Consider the following 18,394-nt stretch of genomic DNA (forward strand, 5'->3'; position numbering starts at 1 on the left):
TGTTGCACACGTGTGTTGTTCACATGTGTTCATGACGAGGGAGTGTTCTGTTGACTGTTGCGTTGTGTGTTGCGCACATGTGCACGCCTAGTGTGTGTTGTGTGTTGCATTGTGTTGCACGCACGTGTTGTGTGTTGTGCACATGTGTGTGCACCCACTGTGTGTTGAGCAGGTTGTGTTGCACACATGTGTTGCGTGTTGTGTTCATGTGTGCACACCTACTGCATGTTGCATGTTGTTGCACACATGTTGCACACGTGTTGTGTGATGTGCAAGTGTGTGTTGTGCATGTGTTCACACCCAGTGAGTGTTGTGTTGTGTTGCACGTGTTGTGTGTTGTGCACGTGTGTGCACACCTCCTGTGTGTTGAGCGGGGTGTTGCACACGTGTGTGTTGCGTATGTGTGTGCACACCCACTGCGTGTTGTGTCGCACACGTGTTGTCACACACGTGTTGTGCAAAGGTGTGTTGTGCACGGCAGTGTGTTGTGTGTTGTGTGTTGCGCGTTGCGTGTTTGTGCTCATTTCCACGTGCAAAACCCCTTTTCTTTAGGGAAAAAAAATGTGCTTTAGGGAAAAAAAATGGTCTTTGGGGAAAAAAATTAATTTGTGGGTTTTTAGGTGATTTTTTTGCTGTAAAAGTTGGATTTTTTTGCCCAAATTAGTCACTTGGGCTGTTGGCACAACCCCGACCTCGCATCCCTGCAGGAAAATGCCCAGAAATGGGTGGAAAAACCAGGATTGCTGCAAATAAAAGGAGCCCAGAGAATTTAGAAATCATTTTTTGGCGTTTTCTGCAAAAATTAAATGCATGACATAGAGTCCAAAAAATCATTAGTTTTAGCACAGAGTCCAAAAAAACTCATGCAAACTGGCCAAAAAAATATAAATTCATGCAGACAGAGTGCAAAAAATCATAAATTTGTGCTGCTAGGGGGTAAAATGATAAATTTATGCTCACGGAGGGCAAAAATTATAAATTTGTGCACAGAGTGCCAAAAATTGCGAAAAATCATAAATTTATGCAATTTAGGCAAATGGGACAAAACATCATAAATGTTTGCACGTAGAATGTGACAAATTCAAATTCGTGCACACAGACCAAAAAAAAAAAAAACAAACCGTAAATTTCGGCAGAGAGAGGGCAAAAAATCATCAATTTTTGCACACGGGGGTAAAAAATAATAAATTTGTGCACACGAAGGGTAAAATGTCATAAATTTGCACAAAGAAGGTAAAAAATCATAAATTTGTCCAGCTAGAGTAAAAAAAAAAAAAAAATTCAGACACACGGAGGGCAAAAAATCATAAATATGTGCACAGAGGGTGAAAAAAAAAAAATTAATCCACTGAGGGCAATAAATGATAAATTTGTGCATTTAGACATGAAAAAAAAATCATAAATGCATGGAGAAAGGCAGAAAAAAATGAGAAATTCATGCCCATAGGGTGTAAAAAAGTCGCAAATTCATGACGGCGCGGGCAAAAAAAAATAAAAAAAATCGTAAATTTTTGCTCACAGAGGGCAAAAAGGCATAAACGCGCGTGGTGTAAGTTTGTAAAATTCATGTAAATTTTTGTAAAATAATTTGTAAATTCATGGACGCCGAGGGCAATAAATCATAAATTTGTGTATACAGACACAAAACCCGATATTTTTGTGCATGCGGAGGGCAAAAAATTGTAAATTCTTGCACGTAGAGCGCAAAACGCCGTCAATCACTGCGCAAAGAGGCCAAGAAAAGGATTAATTTCTGCGCATTTAGACCCAAAAAAAGTGAGAAATGAAGAAAGACGCGGAGGCCGCGATGTCTCAGCTGCAGTTTTATTGCTCTGGCAGAGGTTGATGCGTCCCCCCGGGTGCTCTTGACCTTCGGGGGGACGACGGCGCCGGGGCCGATGGGGCCAACGGGGACAATGGGGACAACAGGGACAATGGGGCCGATGGGGCTGATGGGGACGATGGGGACGATGGGGACAACAGGGCCAATGGGGCCAATGGGGCCAATGGGGCCGATCGGGCCGATGGGGACAATGGGGACAATGGGGACAACAGGGACAATGGGGCCAATGGGGCCAATGGGGACGATGGGGACAATGGGGACAACAGGGACAATGGGGACAATGGGGCCAATGGGGACGATGGGGACAATGGGGACAATGGGGCCAATGGGGACAATGGGCACAACAGGGCCAATGGGGCCAATGGGGCCAATGGGGACAACGGGGACAATGGGGACAACGGAGCCAACAGGGATGACGGGGCCAACGGGGACAATGCAGCCAATGGGGACAATGAGGCCAATAGGGCCAATGGGGCCAATGGGGACAACGGGGCCAACGGGGACAATGGGGACAACAGGGCCAATGGGGCCAATGGGGCCAATGGGGACGATGGGGACGATGGGGACAATGGGGACAATGGGGCCAACAGGGACAATGGGGCCAATGGGGCCAATGGGGACGATGGGGACGATGGGGACAATGGGGCCAATGGGGCCAATGGGGCCAATGGGGACAACGGAGCCAACAGGGACAATGGGGCCAACAGGGATGACGGGGCCAATGGGGCCAATGCGGAAAATGGGGCCAATGGGGCCAACGGGGCCAATGGGGCCAACGGGTCCAACGAGGCCACCAGGGCCAACGGGGACAATGGGGACAATGGGGCCAACGGGGCCAACGGGGACGGTCCTTCTGCCCCAGACGCCTCCATTTACCTGCGGGAAGAAACCAAGAACTCAAGAGGAAGAACCAGTTTTCCAACCAATTCTCAATTTTCCCTTTTTTTTTTTGTAGGTTTCCAACCCCAAAATTCCAACTTACAACCAGCAGTTGTTGTTGTCGGCGACCTTGGGCGCCTCGGTGGGGACCCCCGTCACCTTGAACTCATCCACCTGGAAGACCCAGCGCCCCGGCACGTTGACGTTGGAGGTCTGGGTGATGTTGATGATGGCTTCGGTCTGGGAGCCGGGGATGTTGTAGAAGTTCTTGTCATCTCCGCTGTTGAAGCCGGCCTAAAAATGGGGCCAAAATGGATGATTTGGAGGATTAAACCCACCCAAGGGATTAGTAGCAGGGGACAACCTCCTCCTGGGGGTGGTGGCATCCCCAAAAACATTATGGGCCAACCTCCAATCCTCTGATGGTGTCCCCCAAAAATATTACGGGCCAACATCCTACTTTCAGCGTTATCCTCACCAAAAAATGTTGTGGGCCAACCTACTTTCGACAAACCTGGCATTTTCCTCCCCAAAATGTTACGGGCCAATCTCCAGTTTTCGTCACCGTTGCCCTCAGAAGGTGGCACGGGACAACCTTCTACCGCAAGCAAATTTGGTGTTTTCCCCCCAAAAATATTGTGGGCCAACCTCCAACCTTCATCACTGTTGTTGCCAGAAGGTGGCATGGGACAAGCTTCTACCATGAGAAAATGAAGTGTTTTGACCCCAAAATGTTGTGGGCCAACCACCAACCTTCATCACCGTTGTCCTCAGAAGATGGCATGGGACAACCTCCTACCATGACCAAATTTGGTGGTTTTCCCCCAAAATATTGTGGGCCAACCTCCAACCTTCATCACCGTTGTCCTCAGAAGATGGCATGGGACAACCTCCTACCATGACCAAATTTGGTGTTTTCCTCCAAAAATTTTGTGGGCCAACCTCCAACCTTCATCACCGTTGTCCTCAGAAGATGGCATGGGACAACCTCCTACCATGACCAAATTTGGTGTTTTTTCCCCAAAAATATTGTGGGCCAACCGCCAACCTTCATCACCGTTGTCCTCAGAAGATGGCATGGACAACCTTCTACCACAAGCAAATTTGGTGTTTTCCTCCAAAAATTTTGTGGGCCAACGACCAACCTTCATCACCGTTGTCCTCAGAAGGTGGCACGGGACAATCTTCTACTGTGAGTAAAATTTGATGTTTTCCCCAAAAAATTTTGTGGGCCAACCGCCAACCTTCATCACCATTGTCCTCAGAAGATGGCATGGGACAACCTTCTACCATGACCAAATTTGGTGGTTTTCCCTCAAAATATTGTGGGCCAACCGTCAACCTTCATCACCGTTGTCCTCAGAAGATGGCATGGGACAACCTCCTACTGTGAGTGAACCTGGTGTTTTCCCCCCAAAAATATTGTCTCCCCAAAACGTTACAGGCCAACTTCCCAACTTCCTGCCTTGGATGAACTGGGGATTGTCCCCCAAAAACCATGATGGGACAAAGACAAGTTTATCTTTGTCTTCTACAAAAAATATTACGGACCAAAGTCCTACTTTCAGGGTTTTTTTCCCAAAAAACGTTGTGGGCCAAAGTCCTACCTTTGGCAAAGCTGGTGTTGGCCCAAAAACCGCCATTACTGGGCAATGTCCTCCCCCGTCCCTCCCCTCCCTCACCCCATTCCCCTCCGCTTCTCCTTCAGCCCCACGTACGTGGGCCGGGGTGCCTCCGAGACCTGTTTCGGGGTCCCCGCCGCTTGCCTCCCCCGTAGTCCACTGGATGTCCTGGTAGTTGAGGATGATGAAGGACCTCTTGGTGTTGGTGGTCAGAGCGGCCTGGAAGGTGTTGCCCTGCAAAAAAAAAAAAAGGGGAGGTGACACCATCAGTGGTGGGATGAACACGTACGGGTGGGATTTAGCCCCCAGGGCTTCGCGTGGGTGGAGACTCCTCGCCCAGAGCTGCACAAGGTGGCCATTTTGGTGACACATGGCCCATGCCGGCTGGTTTTTTGGTGTCTACCTTCAGACGAGAACTTTTGGTGCTCTACCACAAGCTCTTTTTCTGCACGAGGTGGCCAGAGGAACGGTGTCGTGGCTTTCAACACAGAAAAAAAACGTAAAATTAATTGGGTCTGGATGTGACGCCTTTGTGACAGCACCCAGGGATAGTCAAGGAGCTCCATGGGGTTTTGTGTAGCCATCCAGGGCTGTCAGGTAGGACCGAGGGACCTCAAATACATGCTCACCTCAAATGTCATGACGGCAAATAAATGGGTGGCAAGACCAATGGATGGATCATGAAGGCCAATGAACGGGTGACAAGGCCAGGAATGTAATGGAAGGGCCAAGGAAGAGGCCACAAAGGCCATCGAATAGATTGTCAGGCCAATAATTGGGTCATGAAACCAATAAATAGGTTGGAAATGCCAATGAGTTGGTCACGAAGGCCAAGAATGGGATGGAAGGGCCAAGGAAAAGGCCACAAAGGCCATCAAATAGATTGTCAGGCCGATAATTGGGTCATGAAACCAATAAATAGGTTGCAAAGGCCAATGAGTGGGTCACGAAGGCCAAGAATGGGTCATGAAGGGCAGGAATGGAATGGAAGGGCCAAGGAAGAGGCCACAAAGGCCATCAAATAGATTTTCAGGCCCATAATTGGGTCATGAAACAAATAAAGAGATTGCGAAGGCCAATGAGTTGGTCACGAAGGCCAACGAATGGGTCGTGAAGGCCAAGAATGGAACGGAAGGGCAACAAGAGCGTTGCAGGTCCAACAATTTGCATTTGAGGCCGTGATTTGTTTTGCTCTCCAAAACCCATTCGCCCGTGGCCACGTGCTCGTCTCTGCGCCACATCGGGGTGGGCTAAATTAATTTTCACGTGTGTGACCTCGTCTGGCCTTCAAGCGACGACCGTGGACCTTACCTTATTGCTGACAGTGCCGTAGTAGGCCACGTGGTCCCAGGTGGCCACAAAAGCCCACGTGGCGGTGTAGGGAATGTCGGGGAAGTATTGGTTGATGTTCTTCGTGATGAGCGCCAGCAGCGTCGGGTCGGTGGTCTCGCGGTAGAAGACATCCCCTCCCTCCACATTGTCGACGTCCGCCCAGAACGGGGTGACGAAGGGGCGTCCGTCAGCCAGGGGGAAGGGGTCGGGGGTGTATTCACGGACCTGGCTGTCGAAGGAAATCACGCCGTTGTTGTTCACCTGTAAAAAACACCCGGTCAGCCCCGACGTGGCGACAAGCTGGGTCGGTTGTCAACACCTCGACTTGGTTGTGGGACCCTGGAGATGGACACGGGTGGTTTCACCACTGACTTCTGCGTCTCCGTGACCATAGTGGAGATGTTTAGGTCATTGTTGCATCTACAGCTCCATCAAAACGAGGTGGGGGGGTGGGATATAACACCCTAAACTTGGCCACAGCCCTTCCACCCACCACTCCAGAAGGGTGTAGATCCCCTCCCAAGACCCACCAACCGTACGAGGATGCTTTGATGCTCCAGAAAAATAAATATTAAGGCAACCGGGTCAATCCTATGGACAGGTAGATTCTGGGGGGGGGGGAGGAAAAGTGACAAAACGGAGCGGAAAAGGGAGCCAAAAAAAGAGTGGGAAATCAGAAAATGGAGAGACACGCAAGGAAAACGTCGAATTTTAGCTCACGTACGTAAAGGTTTTGGTACTCTTTGCTGTAGAAGGTGAAGGGCACGGCGAGGGAGATCTTCTCCGAAGTCCCATCATCAAGTTTGGGGTTCTTATGGTCCCCCTGGTCCAGACCGTAGGGGTAGAGCACAGATGCTGCAGGAAGGCAGAAGTTGAGGTATTGGGGGACCCTCCCCAACCCCTCCCAACTTCATATATTTTGGGGTGAAGCCCGCCAGGTTTGGGATTCCTGATTTGAAATGGGGCCTGTGCTCCAAAATTACCTAAATGCTCCAAAGTTACCCAAAACGGGGTTGATTTCTCTGGGGTGTCCAAGGGTTGGGGGGAAAGCGGGACCGAAGGGAATTGCCCGCAGATTTGAGGACAAACAGGGCGAAAATAGAACATCTGATCTCCATATACCCAAAAAGTAGCCGGAAGGAAGCTCCGCTCCATTCCAACTTCCCAAACTAAAGCAGAAATAACCCCGTTTTGGGTGGAAATACCGTGTTTTAATGCAACACGAATACCCACCTCCTTGCACTGGTTGGACGTTCACCACGGTTCCTGGAGAAGAGATGGGGGGGGGGGGGAAATATTAACCCAGGAGCAACCATCACCCGTGATTTTTCCATCTAGCAGCATCCTCAGAAGAGAAATTATTATTTTTTTTTTTTTAACCTACCTAACATCAGGAACAGGACAACGAAGGAGGGCTTCATCCCAGCTCCCGCAAAATCGTAAAAATTCTGTAAAAATTAAAACCAAAACCAAAACCAAACGGATGAAGGAGCCCAACGATGCTCTGGAGGTGAAAAGTTTCTCTTTAAAATACCAACTGTCCTCTTTTCACGGCATTTTTACCCCATGGCGTGGCGGGGATGAATTATTTTAACCGTTTTTTAAAAGAATTGCGTGACTAGGAAAGTTTTTATTTTTATTGCTGGCCGAGAGTTGAGAAAAATCCGATTTCCCGAGTGTATTTTAACCCTTTACTCGTCCCATTTTGCCCCAACCTGGGGTCCTGCCTGTGGGAATCACCCCCCAGAGCAAAGCTACGCATAAATTGGAGGGAGTTTGGTAAAAAAAAAAAACAACAATTTTGGTGTTTTCCTGGTTGGAAAAAGAGAAACTGAGGCAGGATGTGAAGGGGGTGATTCGATGAGCACCCATGGGTGCGTTTTGCAAAACCACCTCCGGAGCTGGAGCAGCACAATCCCCTGCACCGAATCGGGTGTTTTTTTCAGCAGCATTTCTGCTCGATTGGTGCAGTTTTAAGCCATTTGAAGAGCCAGCGACTGCACAAATTCGTGCAATTTAAGCAATTTAAAGAGAGCGACGGGTGTTGGCGACGGAGATAAAATCTCTTACCTCGAGACCTCGCTGCGTCCCGATTTCCCCAGGGAATGGCGAGAAGGGGAGAAAAGAGGCACCGACACGAGCTCAGCCACCAAGAAATGGATTTTTCTGTCGCATCCTGCCCTTCTTTTTAACACGCAGCCCTCCCAGCCGCCCTCTACCACGGGGAAAAAAAAAAAAAACAAAAAAACGCTGGAATCGGCCAACTTTCTGCCCGTCAAGGCAGCGCGGATCCGCAGCTCCCCGAGGTCTCCGGCGAGGACACAGGAGACCTTTGGCTCCTCCTGATGTTTTTTGAGTCCTAAATAAGCTTTTGGCAAGGCCACGCGGCGGAGCTGCAGTTCTCAGGAATTCCCATCAGGGATTTTTCTAATTAATGTCAAAAAAACCCCAAAACAAACCCAAAAAACCCCTGTTGCCCCACGAGCACCCCTGGAGGGAGCGAACGAGGGGTCACTGGGCAAAATATGCTGCGAGCGCCTCGTTCCCGGCAGCTTGATGAAATTTTTTGGGGGTGTCTCGGTGGCGGGGTGGCCTTGGAAGGGTGCTGGGGTGCAGCTGGGGACATCGCGTGTGCGGCAGGATTTAATCGTCCAAAGGCATTTGCAAGAGCAAAGAAATATTAAATGATGTGAGCAGGGAGGGCTGTGGGTCCTGCACCCGCAGCAACGTCCCCTGGGGGTCCTGCACCCATCACAGCATCTCCTGGGGGTCCTGCACCCGCAGCAACGTCCCCTGGGGGTCCTGCACCCATCACAACATCTCCTGGGGGTCCTGCACCCGCAGCAACGTCCCCTGGGGGTCCTGCACCCATCACAACATCTCCTGGGGGTCCTGCACCCGCTGCAACGTCCCCTGGGGGTCCTGCACCCATCACAGCATCTCCTGTGGGTCCTGCACCCATCTCAATGTGTCCTGCGGATCCTGCACCCATTGCAACGTCCCCTGTGGGTCCAGCACCCATCACAACATCCTCTGTGGATCCAGCACCCACTGCAATGTTTCCTGTGGGTCCAGCACCCATCACGACATCTCCTGCAGAGCCTGCACCCATCACAACATCCCCTGTGGGTCCTGCACCCATCTCAACGTGTCCTGCAGATCCTGCACCCACTGCAACGTCTCCTGTGGGTCCTGCACCCATCACAACATCCCCTGAAGATCCTGCACCCATTGCAACATTCCCTGTGGGTCCAGCACCCATCACATCTCCTGTGGGTCCTACACCCATCTCAACGTTCCCTGTGGACCCAGCACCCATCACAACGTCCCCTGCAGATCCTGCACCCCTTACACCATCCTCTATGGACCTTGCACCCATCACGACGTCTCCTGTGGGTCCTGCACCCATCGCAACACTCCCTGGGGATCCTGCACCCCTTACACCATCCTCTATGGACCCTGCACCCATCACGACGTCTCCTGTGGGTCCTGCACCCATCGCAACGCCCTCAGCAGACTTTTTGCAAGGAAGACGTCGCAGGTGAAGGAAACCAGCTGCACATTTTCACGTCTTGGCTCCACCGCTTGTGCCAGAAACTCCCATTTCTCAGGAACTCCGGGGGCAGTTTCACAACTTGACCTCCTCGGGCTGCGCCAAGACCCGGCAGCCCCTACCCCATCCCCTTCCACGAGATTCTGCTGAATTGGCTGAAATCGGCCCTTTTTGGAGCCAATTCCTTCTCCTGCTGGGCCCTGCGGAGCTCTGCCAGGCGATTCTCAGGAAAACAGAGATAAGGCCAATCTGGTTATAAAAAGGGAGGGTTTGGGGCTGAACCCTGCAGTTTTTTTTTCCATCCATCCTCACATGTCCATGGGCTTCGGGGAGAGGAAAGAGAGAGGCTGAGTCAGAAAGGAGCCTGCCGGTAAGTTGGGGGTGTTATTTTGCTTTTTTGTGGTTTGTTTTTTTTTTCGCGCATTTTCCTTTCGGGCGTGAGCTCAGTCGGGTCCCATCTGAGCAAAGCAAAGTGTCCGGGATGTCTTCACCCACCAAGGTGGATCAAATTTACTATAAAACTGTATAAAAAGAGGGTTTTTCTTCCTCCGAAGCCCAGAGTTTTGATGAAACCCCGTGCAAAAAATCCCCGTTGGGCTCAACAATTTGGGTGTTAACCCCAACAAATATTTGAGCGATGGTGGGAGACCAGCAGCTCCGAGAAGGCGGGAGGGAGGGTTGTCCCTGTTATTTGGCCCCTTTTGGACCCAAATTTTGGGGTTTTGTGGGAGATTAGGAGGAGGGTGTGATGGGAAGGACGAGGTCTTGGAGGTGGCATCAGGGAGGGGGTTGGGGATCGGTAGGATGGAGGTGGGGACAAAGGGGGTCGAGCAGGATTTGTCCCCGACCCAAAATGAGCTGGAAGAGGTTTCCATGGGGTAGAAAAAGTCTTTTTGGGACAATTTTGGGCCAGGAGGGGATGCTGGAGATATCTGGGTCCGCTCCGGGTTGCTGCTCATTCTTAAGAGGGGTTTTTTCACCCCAAAAACCCACATTTTCTTCTTTTTTTTTTTTTTTTTCCCAGCGATGGCGATGGGCAGGACGTGGCGGCTCCCAGCCTGGCTGGTTCTCTTCTGTGGTAAGAAACAACCCCATTCCCCCCAAAAAACCCCCAAATTTCCAAGGTTTGAGGGTTATTTTAGGGCTTTCTACTGCAGGTTTCGGCAGCAAAAATTCCTTAATCCCTGTTTGTTTGTTTTTCAGAAAATTTGCCTTATTCCCTCATTTCCCCGCAGCAAAGTGATTTTATTACCTCTTAATTACCAAAAATCTCTCAGGCCCTGACTTTTTTTTTTCCCACCAAAAAGTCCTTATCACTCACTTTTTTTTTTTTTTTTTTTTAATTAGCAAAGAACCCTTTTCACCTTATTTCCTCATTTTTAAAAGAAAAAAGCACTTGTTCCCTGTTTGGGGGGGGTGGGGGTATGAGGTAAAAAAAAAAATATTCTTATTACCTGTTTGGGTTTTTTTTTCCAGAAAAAAAGACCTTATACACAGGGACTTTCTTTTTGGGGGGGGGAACCCCTTATTGCCTCTTTTTTTTTTTTTTAAGGAAAAAACCCTTTTTATTGGTTTTTATTTTAAGAGAAAAGTCCTTATTCCTTATTTATGAGTTTGGTTTTTGGGTTTTTTTGTGTTGTTATCTGGTTTGGGTTTTTTTCCTAGAAAAAAATGTCTTTATTCCCTGTTTCTTTCAAAAAAATAAAAGCCCGTATCACCTTTTTTTAGGAAAAAAAAATCCTGTTTTTCCACTAACCCCCACTATCACCTGTTTATTTTTCAGAAAAAAACCCTCTTATTAACCTTTCTTTCAGAAAAACCACCCTTACTACCTATTTTTATTTCCAGACAAACCTCATTATTCTGTTTTTTACCAAAATCCCCCATTTTCTTTAAGAAAAAAAGCCCTTATTACCTCTTCTCTTTTTTTTTTTTTTTTTTTTTCATTAAAAACCTTTTCACCTGAGGTTCTTGTTTGTTGGTTTGTTTCCAACAGAAAGTCTCATTTCCTGGGGTTTTCCCCCCAAAAAGTCCATATTACCTGTTCAGTTTTGAGCATAAAGTTCTTATTTTTATATTTGTCAGAGTTTTTTTAAGAAAAAACCTTGTTCTCTGTGGCTTTGGGTTTGTTTTTTTTAAAAAAAAAAAAAATTCCTCTCACCTGTTTCTCACCAAAACCCTCTTATCTGCCGTTTTCTTTTTTTTTTTTTCTTTTTTCCCCTTCATTAAAAGCCCTTGTTTGGGGTATTTTTTAGGGAAAAAACTTTATTTTTATTTTTTTTTTTAGGAAACAGCCACACACTTTATTGCTTTTGTTTATTTTTTTAAAGAAAAACCCTTACTACCTAGGAGTTTTTCATCAAAAAATCCTTAAAACCTGTTTTTTTTTTTTTTCACCAAAAATCTCTTATTACTCATTTTCTTTTCAGAAAAAAAACCATATTCCACTTTTTTTTTTTTTTCCCCCAGCAAAAGACTTACTTTTATTTCCCTCAGCACCAAAAGCCCTTTGTTTATTGACTGCAAATTTCTGCGGCAAAAAGATATTTATTCCCAGTGGAGTTTTCTCGGGACTTTCTACTGTAATTTCTGCATCCAAAAAAAAACCTTTTCCCCCTTTTTTTCCCTCAAAACTTTCTGCAAGTTTCTTCTGCAAAATGCTCTTATTTCTGATTTTTACTTTTTGGACTTTTCTATTACAATTCCTGCAATAAACCCCCTTTATTATGTGCTTTAGAAAAAACCCACAAAAAAACCCCAAAAAACCAAACAAACCCCCCAAAAACCCAAACTCCCACTTTTTTTTTTTTTTCAATTTCTGCAGCAAAACACTTTTACTCCCCATTTCTATTTTTCAAGCGTTTCAGTTATTCCCTAATTTCTCGTTTTCAGAAACTTCTACCGCAATTTCTGCAGCAAAATTTCTTTCCTCATTTCTTCAGAACTTTCGACTGCGTGTTTCTGTGGCAAAAAATATTATTCCCATGTTTTTTTGTTTTTTTTTTAATAACAATCTACAGCAGGTTTTTTTCAGCCAAAACACCCTCATTCCTTGTTTTTTGCAGAACTTCCTATTGCGAGTTTCTGCACCTAAAAAGATTTTCCAGAAATTTCTACTGAAATTTCTGCAGAAAAAAAAAAAACAAACCCCAAAAAACCCTTTTGCCCTTCTTTTCCCAGGTCTTCTTTTTTTTTTTTTTTTTTTAAATAGCAATTATGGCAGGGTTTTTTGGCCAAAACACCCCCATTCCTTGGTTTTTGCAGAACTTCCTATTGCGAGTTTCTGCACCTACAAAGAAGCAGCCTTATTTCTTGATTTTTTTTTTTTTCCGGAAATTTCTACTGTAATTTCTGCAGCCAGAAAAAACCCTCAAAACCCCCTTTCCCCCTGCTTTTCCCTCTTTTTTTTTTTTTTTTTTTTAAATAACAATCTACGGCAGGTTTTTTCAGCCAAAACACCCTCATTCCTTGTTTTTTGCAGAACTTCCTATTGCGAGTTTCTGCACCTAAGAAGAAGCCGCTCTATTTCTTGATATTATTATTTTTTCCCAGAAATTTCTAGTTTCTGCAGCCAAAAAAAAAAAACCCAAAACCCCTTTTTCCCCTGCTTTTCCCAGGTCTTTCCACCGCAACCTTCCGCGGCAAGGAATTCTTCACCATCTTCTTGCAGAATGACGATGGAGGCACCACCCCGTACCTCCAGCTCCTCCTCACCTCGTACTTCAGCGCCACCAAGGTGACGGTGACGTCGCACAGAGGCGTCTTCACCGAAACCATCACCCTTGAGGAAGCCCAGACCGTTCCCTTACAAATCCCCAGCAACATGGAACTCGTCGGCAGCCAGATTTTGGATAAAACCATCCTGATTCAGTCCACCAAGGAGATCTCCGTGGTGGCCTTCAACTCCAAAAGTTACACCGCGGGGGCCACCACCGTTCTGCCCGTAGATAAGTTGGGCAACAAATATTACGTGGTGACTCCGGGGGACATCAAGAAAGAAGGCTTGAAGGAGTTTGCTGTGGTGGCCGGGAAGACAGCGGCCACCGTTTCCATCAAGGTCAAGGGCAAGTTTTATTACAAAGAGAAGCTTTACGCCTCTGGGTCCACCCTCCGCATCTTACTGGACCCCTACCACAGCTTCCAACTGCAAAGCAGCGTTGATTTAACCGGCACCAAGATCACGTCGGACAACGCCGTGGCGCTCTTCAGCGGACACACCTGCGCGAAGGTGCACACGGGCTGCGATTACGTGGTTGAGCAGCTTCTGCCTGTGGCTGAGTGGGGGAAAACCTACCTCGTCCCCCCCAACCTCTCGCAGGACACCAGCTTCGCCTACGTCCTGGCAGACACCAAAACCTCCATCACCTACAAGACCGGTAATTCGGCTGCCACCGAGGACATCGCAGCCGGGGAGGTCCGCAACTTCATGATTAAACGAGATTCCTTTCTTTACGTGAGCGCTTCGGCACCGATCCAGGTGGTTTTCTTCTTTGCCGGTGCCAAGAGTAGTTCAATTTATCAAGACCCCTTCCTACTCAACATCCCACCCATCTCCACCTACTGCACATCCTACCGGGTCAGCAGCATGTATGGCTACGAAAACCACGTGGTCCTCATCGCCCCGAACGCGGACGCCAGCGCCACCACCGTCAACCAGAAGGAGAGGGCCATTTCCTGGCAAGCGATTCCCGGCACAGACTTCTCCTGGGCCAGCATCACCATGAAAAAAGCGGCAGAAATCCAGAGCGTCGAGCACCGCCAGGCACCCATTGGGCTCCTGGTCTTCGGCTTCCAGAATTACGTCGGTTACGGCTTCACCGGTCTTTGTGCCACACGTAAGTAGGGCCAACGCGTGGTTGCGTCTTGCCAACGGCCGGGTCTTCTCCACGGTTGCCATCCATATTTTTTTCCCTTTTTCAGCCACTCTTGGTCAGCTTCCCTGTGAGCGCCTGGTCTGCGACGAGTGCGGCATGGTGCACTCCTCATGCATCCAAGAAACCTTCACGACCTGCTGGGCCACCGGTGATCCCCACTACCTTACTTTTGATGGGAAAACCTTTGATTTCATGGGCACGTGCACCTACACCTTGACCAAGACCTGTGATTCGGATCCGAACCTGCCTGTCTTCAGCGTCGAGGCCAAAAACGAACACAGAGCTAACCCGAAAGTCTCCTGCGTTGGCTCCGTGACCATCCGTATCTATGACTTGGTCATCACTGTGGTCAGGGCTGAGAATGGGATCGTGAGGGTATGTAAAAAAAAAATAATTTTCAAATCCAAAGCAATATTATTGTATTTAACCATCTTGAGGGTCTTTTCCAACCTAAATGATTCTATGATTTGCCATCAGAGGTGTTATTGCGTGGTCATCTCTTGCAAGAAGACACCTCAAAGCTGAAAAATCTTCATTTTTGTCCCATGTTTGATGTTATTTGTTTGGTTTTCATGTTTGTTTTTTTTTTTTTTTTTCCTCTTCCAGGTGAACAACCAGCGCTCCCACCTCCCTATCTCCCTCGCCAAAGGGAAAGTCCACCTGCAGCAGAAGGGCAAGTCCGTGCTGGTTGAAACCGACTTCAAGCTGAAGATCCTCTACGACTGGGATAACCGCGTGTTGGTGAAACTCCCGAGTACGCTCTCCGGCAAGGTGTGCGGGATGTGCGGCAACAGCAACGGCAACCCCCACGATGATTCCCTGATGCCTGACGGCAACCTGGCGCTGGACGCCGTGGAGCTGGGCCGGAGCTGGAAGGTGGCCAGTGAAAGCCATAACTGCTGGGACACCTGCAACGGGGAATGCGGACGTTGCCGATGGGAAGAGGCGGCGAAGTACAAGGGGGAGACGTCGTGCGGGATGCTCACCAAACGCCAGGGGCCCTTTGAGAGCTGCCACGCTGCCATCAACCCCAACATCTACCTGAAAAACTGCGTCTTTGACGTCTGCGTGAACAACGGGCTCCACGTCATGCTGTGCAATGCCCTCGAAGCCTACGCGGATGACTGCCAGGAGGAGGGAATCACCGTTTCGGACTGGAGGACGCTGGCACGTTGTCGTGAGTAGCTCCTGGTTGGCAGAAAACCCCTGGGTGGGCAGGGTGCTGTGACCGTAATTAAAGTGGGTATAATTAAGGGGTGATGGGATGGGAACGAGCAGAAAACAGTCATAAAAGGGAAATTGCATCAACGGGGATGTTTGTTTGTCCTCAGCGCTCTTCATCTCCCGAGCAAGGTGGGGCCAGGTCGTACCAAATTAGGCTGCACAAAGGTGGGCCTGAAAGGGTCCCAGGCGTGGTCTGGAAAAGTTTATTATTGCATCAAGTCCAAACAGAAAGCCCAGAAGGTCCATGCAGACTCCAGGAAGTCCATGGAGATTCCAGAAAACTATGTAGAAAGTCCAGAAAGTCCACGCAAAAGATCTCTGTAGAAACTCCAGAAAGTCCAAGTCCCAAAAGTCCAAGCAGAAAGTTCATAAAATCTGTGCAGACTCCCAAAAGTCTCTGCTGAAGGTCCGGAAGGTCCATTCAGAAGGTCCAGAAAATCCTTTGAGACTGAAAAGTCTCTGCTGAAAGTCCAGAAAGTCCATGCAGGGTCCAGAAAGTACATTCAGAAGGTCCAGGGAGTTCACGCAGACCCCCAAAAGTCCATGTAGATAGTCAAGGAAGTCCATGGAGACTCCAGAAAGTACATTCAGAAGGTCCAGGGAGTCCACGCAGACCCCCAAAAGTCCATGTAGATAGTCAAGGAAGCCCATGGAGACTCCAGAAAGTACATTCAGAAGGTCCAGGGAGTCCATGGAGACCCCCAAAAGTCCATGTAGATAGTCCAGGAAGTCCACATGGACTCCAGAAAGTGTGTCCAGAAGGTCCATGCAGAAGATCCAGAAAGCCCATGCAGGTTTTCTTGGCACTCTGCTGCACCTTCTGACGGCCCAGGAGCTTTATCTCCCCCATGACCACGGTGTCCGGTCCCTCCGCCAGCTCTCTCCTGCCCGAAGAACAGCAACTACACCGCGTGCGGCCCCGCCTGCCCCCAAACCTGCAACGCCGCCGCGACGCCCGCCAACTGCGACACCTCGGGCTGCGTGGAGACCTGCCAGTGCCAGGAGGGCTTCGCCTTCGACGCCGACAAGTGCGTCCCCCAGGGCGAGTGCGGCTGCGTCTTCGAGGGCCGCCTCCACGGCCTCCACGAGGAGTTTTGGGGGGACAGCACCTGCACCAAACGCTGCGTCTGCGATGCGGAATACCGAAAGGCCGTATGCCAGTGGGCCAGCTGCCGGGCCGAGGAGGAATGCCGGGTGGAGGACGGCATCCGGGGTTGTTACCCCAAGAGCCACGCGACCTGTGCGGCGGTCGGTGCCACCCACTACGAGAGCTTCGACGGCGGGAAGTTCATCTTCCAGGGCACGTGCATGTACCAGTTGGCTGGTTTGTGCGAGAAAAGCCGAGGTCTAGTGGACTTCCAGGTGCTGGTGCAAAATGGCCGCCAGGATGCCGAGCGTCTGTCCTCCATCGCTCTCGTGATGGTCAAAGTCTACGGCAAAAACATTGTGATAAGCCGGGAACACCCCGGCAAAATCATGGTGAGTTTAGTAAATGTTGCTTTATCTAATCTCCATGTTCTTCACTTTCTCCTCCTCACCCCAACCTCCTTCCCCCATTTATTCTCCTCCATCCTCACCCCTCTATTATTTATTCTCTGTCTTGGGTAACGCTGAATATTTTTCTCCAACCATGCCGCTGAGATCCAGAGAGACCAGGTCTGTTTGCCCCACATTAATCAAGATGAGTCTTAATTGCTTAAATACACGGTTTCCACCCCAAAGCGGAAGATCGGTGTGGGGTGCAAGCGGTGGAGCCTCAGGCGTCGCTCGCCTCAAAGTGTGATTTGGGGCAGATGATTAAATCTCAAAAGTCTTGATTTACGTGATTTAGGTGCTTCCGCTGGAGCCCAGATTGCAGGTGGCGTGAAAACACGATTTGCCTTTATTGTTGGATGCCAAATTATTTAATTTTTTTTTTGCTTTTGTCCCCAGATCAATGACCAGTTGGTCAACCTACCGTATCACCACAAAGACAGGCAGATCTTCATCTACAGAGCTGGGCAGGAAGCGTTGGTAGAGACAGACTTCGGCCTCACCGTCACCTACGACTGGCAAAGCCAAGTCACCGTGTCAGCGCCCAGCACTTACGCGAACGCCCTGTGCGGCCTCTGCGGGAACTACAACGGCAACGCGGGCGACGAGATGATGATGAAGAACGGCCAAGTGACGTCAAACTCCGACGCCTTCGGGCACAGCTGGAAGGTGACCGACATCCCGGGTTGCGTGGAGCTGTCGCAGGTGGAATGTCCTGCCACCGCGGCGGCTCTGCAGCAGCAGAAGGCCTCAAAGAAGGCTTGTGGGATCATGCTGGAAGAGAACGGACCCTTCGCGTCTTGCCACGCTCACGTGGACCCCGCTAAATACTTCCAAAGCTGCGTGCATGAATTTTGCCTCTTCCCAGACCAGAAAGGTGTGATATGCCCGATTATCGCCCGCTACACCTCGGCCTGCCAGGCCGCCGGCGTGACCATCGGGACATGGAGGACGAACGATTTCTGCAGTAAGTTGGGCTTATTGGAGGGGGGTTTTTTTGCTTCACGAAGGGTTGGGAGCATCAAAGGGAGCCCCAATCCTGGGCCAAGCCCGTGTGGGGACAAACCAGAGGTGGGAATCACAGAATCGTCCAGGTTGGAAAAGATCTTGAAGATCATCCAGTCCAACCATAAATCATCCCACTCAGTGGTGCTTTATCCCACCCCAAGTCCAGGTTGGTCCCATCATCTTTGTTTACAGCCAACACCCAAAGCCAAACCTTTCCAGGGAACAAGATGCCTCATCCGGCTACGACGGATTGAATAATTTAGCCCCAATAAGCACCAATTTGTTTGCATTGCCTAAAACGAGAGCGAGGGGTAATTGTCTGGATGGCTTAGAGCCCAAAACACGTGAGATACACCAAAAATATCTAAATTAGGGAAAAAGGACCTGCCCTGGGAGTTGACTGGGGACCCAACGTGGGAGCGCTTCTGTTGCTTGAGGCAACGTCCTCATTTCCCCCACGACAACGGGGAAAATCAGGTGATTTAGGGGCCTAAAACTGCCACCTCAGAAGGGTTGAAATGTCCCT

At 49.3% G+C, this 18,394-nt stretch overlaps 2 protein-coding genes across 2 annotated transcripts in view; one reads left to right on the forward strand and one right to left on the reverse strand.

The window, feature by feature from the left end:
- Positions 1-1,810: 1,810 nt before the first annotated feature.
- LOC141937046 (sushi, nidogen and EGF-like domain-containing protein 1) lies at positions 1,811-7,987 on the reverse strand. The gene is made up of 8 exons (XM_074854455.1): positions 7,747-7,987; positions 7,061-7,124; positions 6,910-6,942; positions 6,401-6,531; positions 5,656-5,937; positions 4,441-4,578; positions 2,826-3,016; positions 1,811-2,719 (listed from the first exon to the last, which is right to left on the reverse strand). Exons 2-8 carry the CDS (start codon positions 7,095-7,097, stop codon positions 2,716-2,718), a joined length of 816 nt encoding a protein of 271 aa, XP_074710556.1. The 5' UTR covers positions 7,098-7,124; positions 7,747-7,987; the 3' UTR covers positions 1,811-2,715.
- Positions 7,988-9,517: 1,530 nt separating this feature from the next.
- The window catches only part of FCGBP (Fc gamma binding protein), a 28,496-nt gene continuing 19,619 nt past the window's right edge, over positions 9,518-18,394 (forward strand). Inside the window, exons 1-7 of the mRNA XM_074854454.1 lie at positions 9,518-9,599; positions 10,254-10,307; positions 12,847-14,064; positions 14,150-14,478; positions 14,710-15,280; positions 16,205-16,806; positions 17,260-17,827. Of these exons, the coding sequence (XP_074710555.1) occupies positions 10,256-10,307; positions 12,847-14,064; positions 14,150-14,478; positions 14,710-15,280; positions 16,205-16,806; positions 17,260-17,827 (3,340 nt within the window). The 5' untranslated portion in view covers positions 9,518-9,599; positions 10,254-10,255. The remainder of the gene's footprint in view (positions 9,600-10,253; positions 10,308-12,846; positions 14,065-14,149; positions 14,479-14,709; positions 15,281-16,204; positions 16,807-17,259; positions 17,828-18,394) is intronic.

The sequence above is a fragment of the Strix uralensis genome, chromosome 36 (genome assembly GCF_047716275.1).
Source record: "Strix uralensis isolate ZFMK-TIS-50842 chromosome 36, bStrUra1, whole genome shotgun sequence".
Taxonomy (NCBI): domain Eukaryota; kingdom Metazoa; phylum Chordata; class Aves; order Strigiformes; family Strigidae; genus Strix; species Strix uralensis.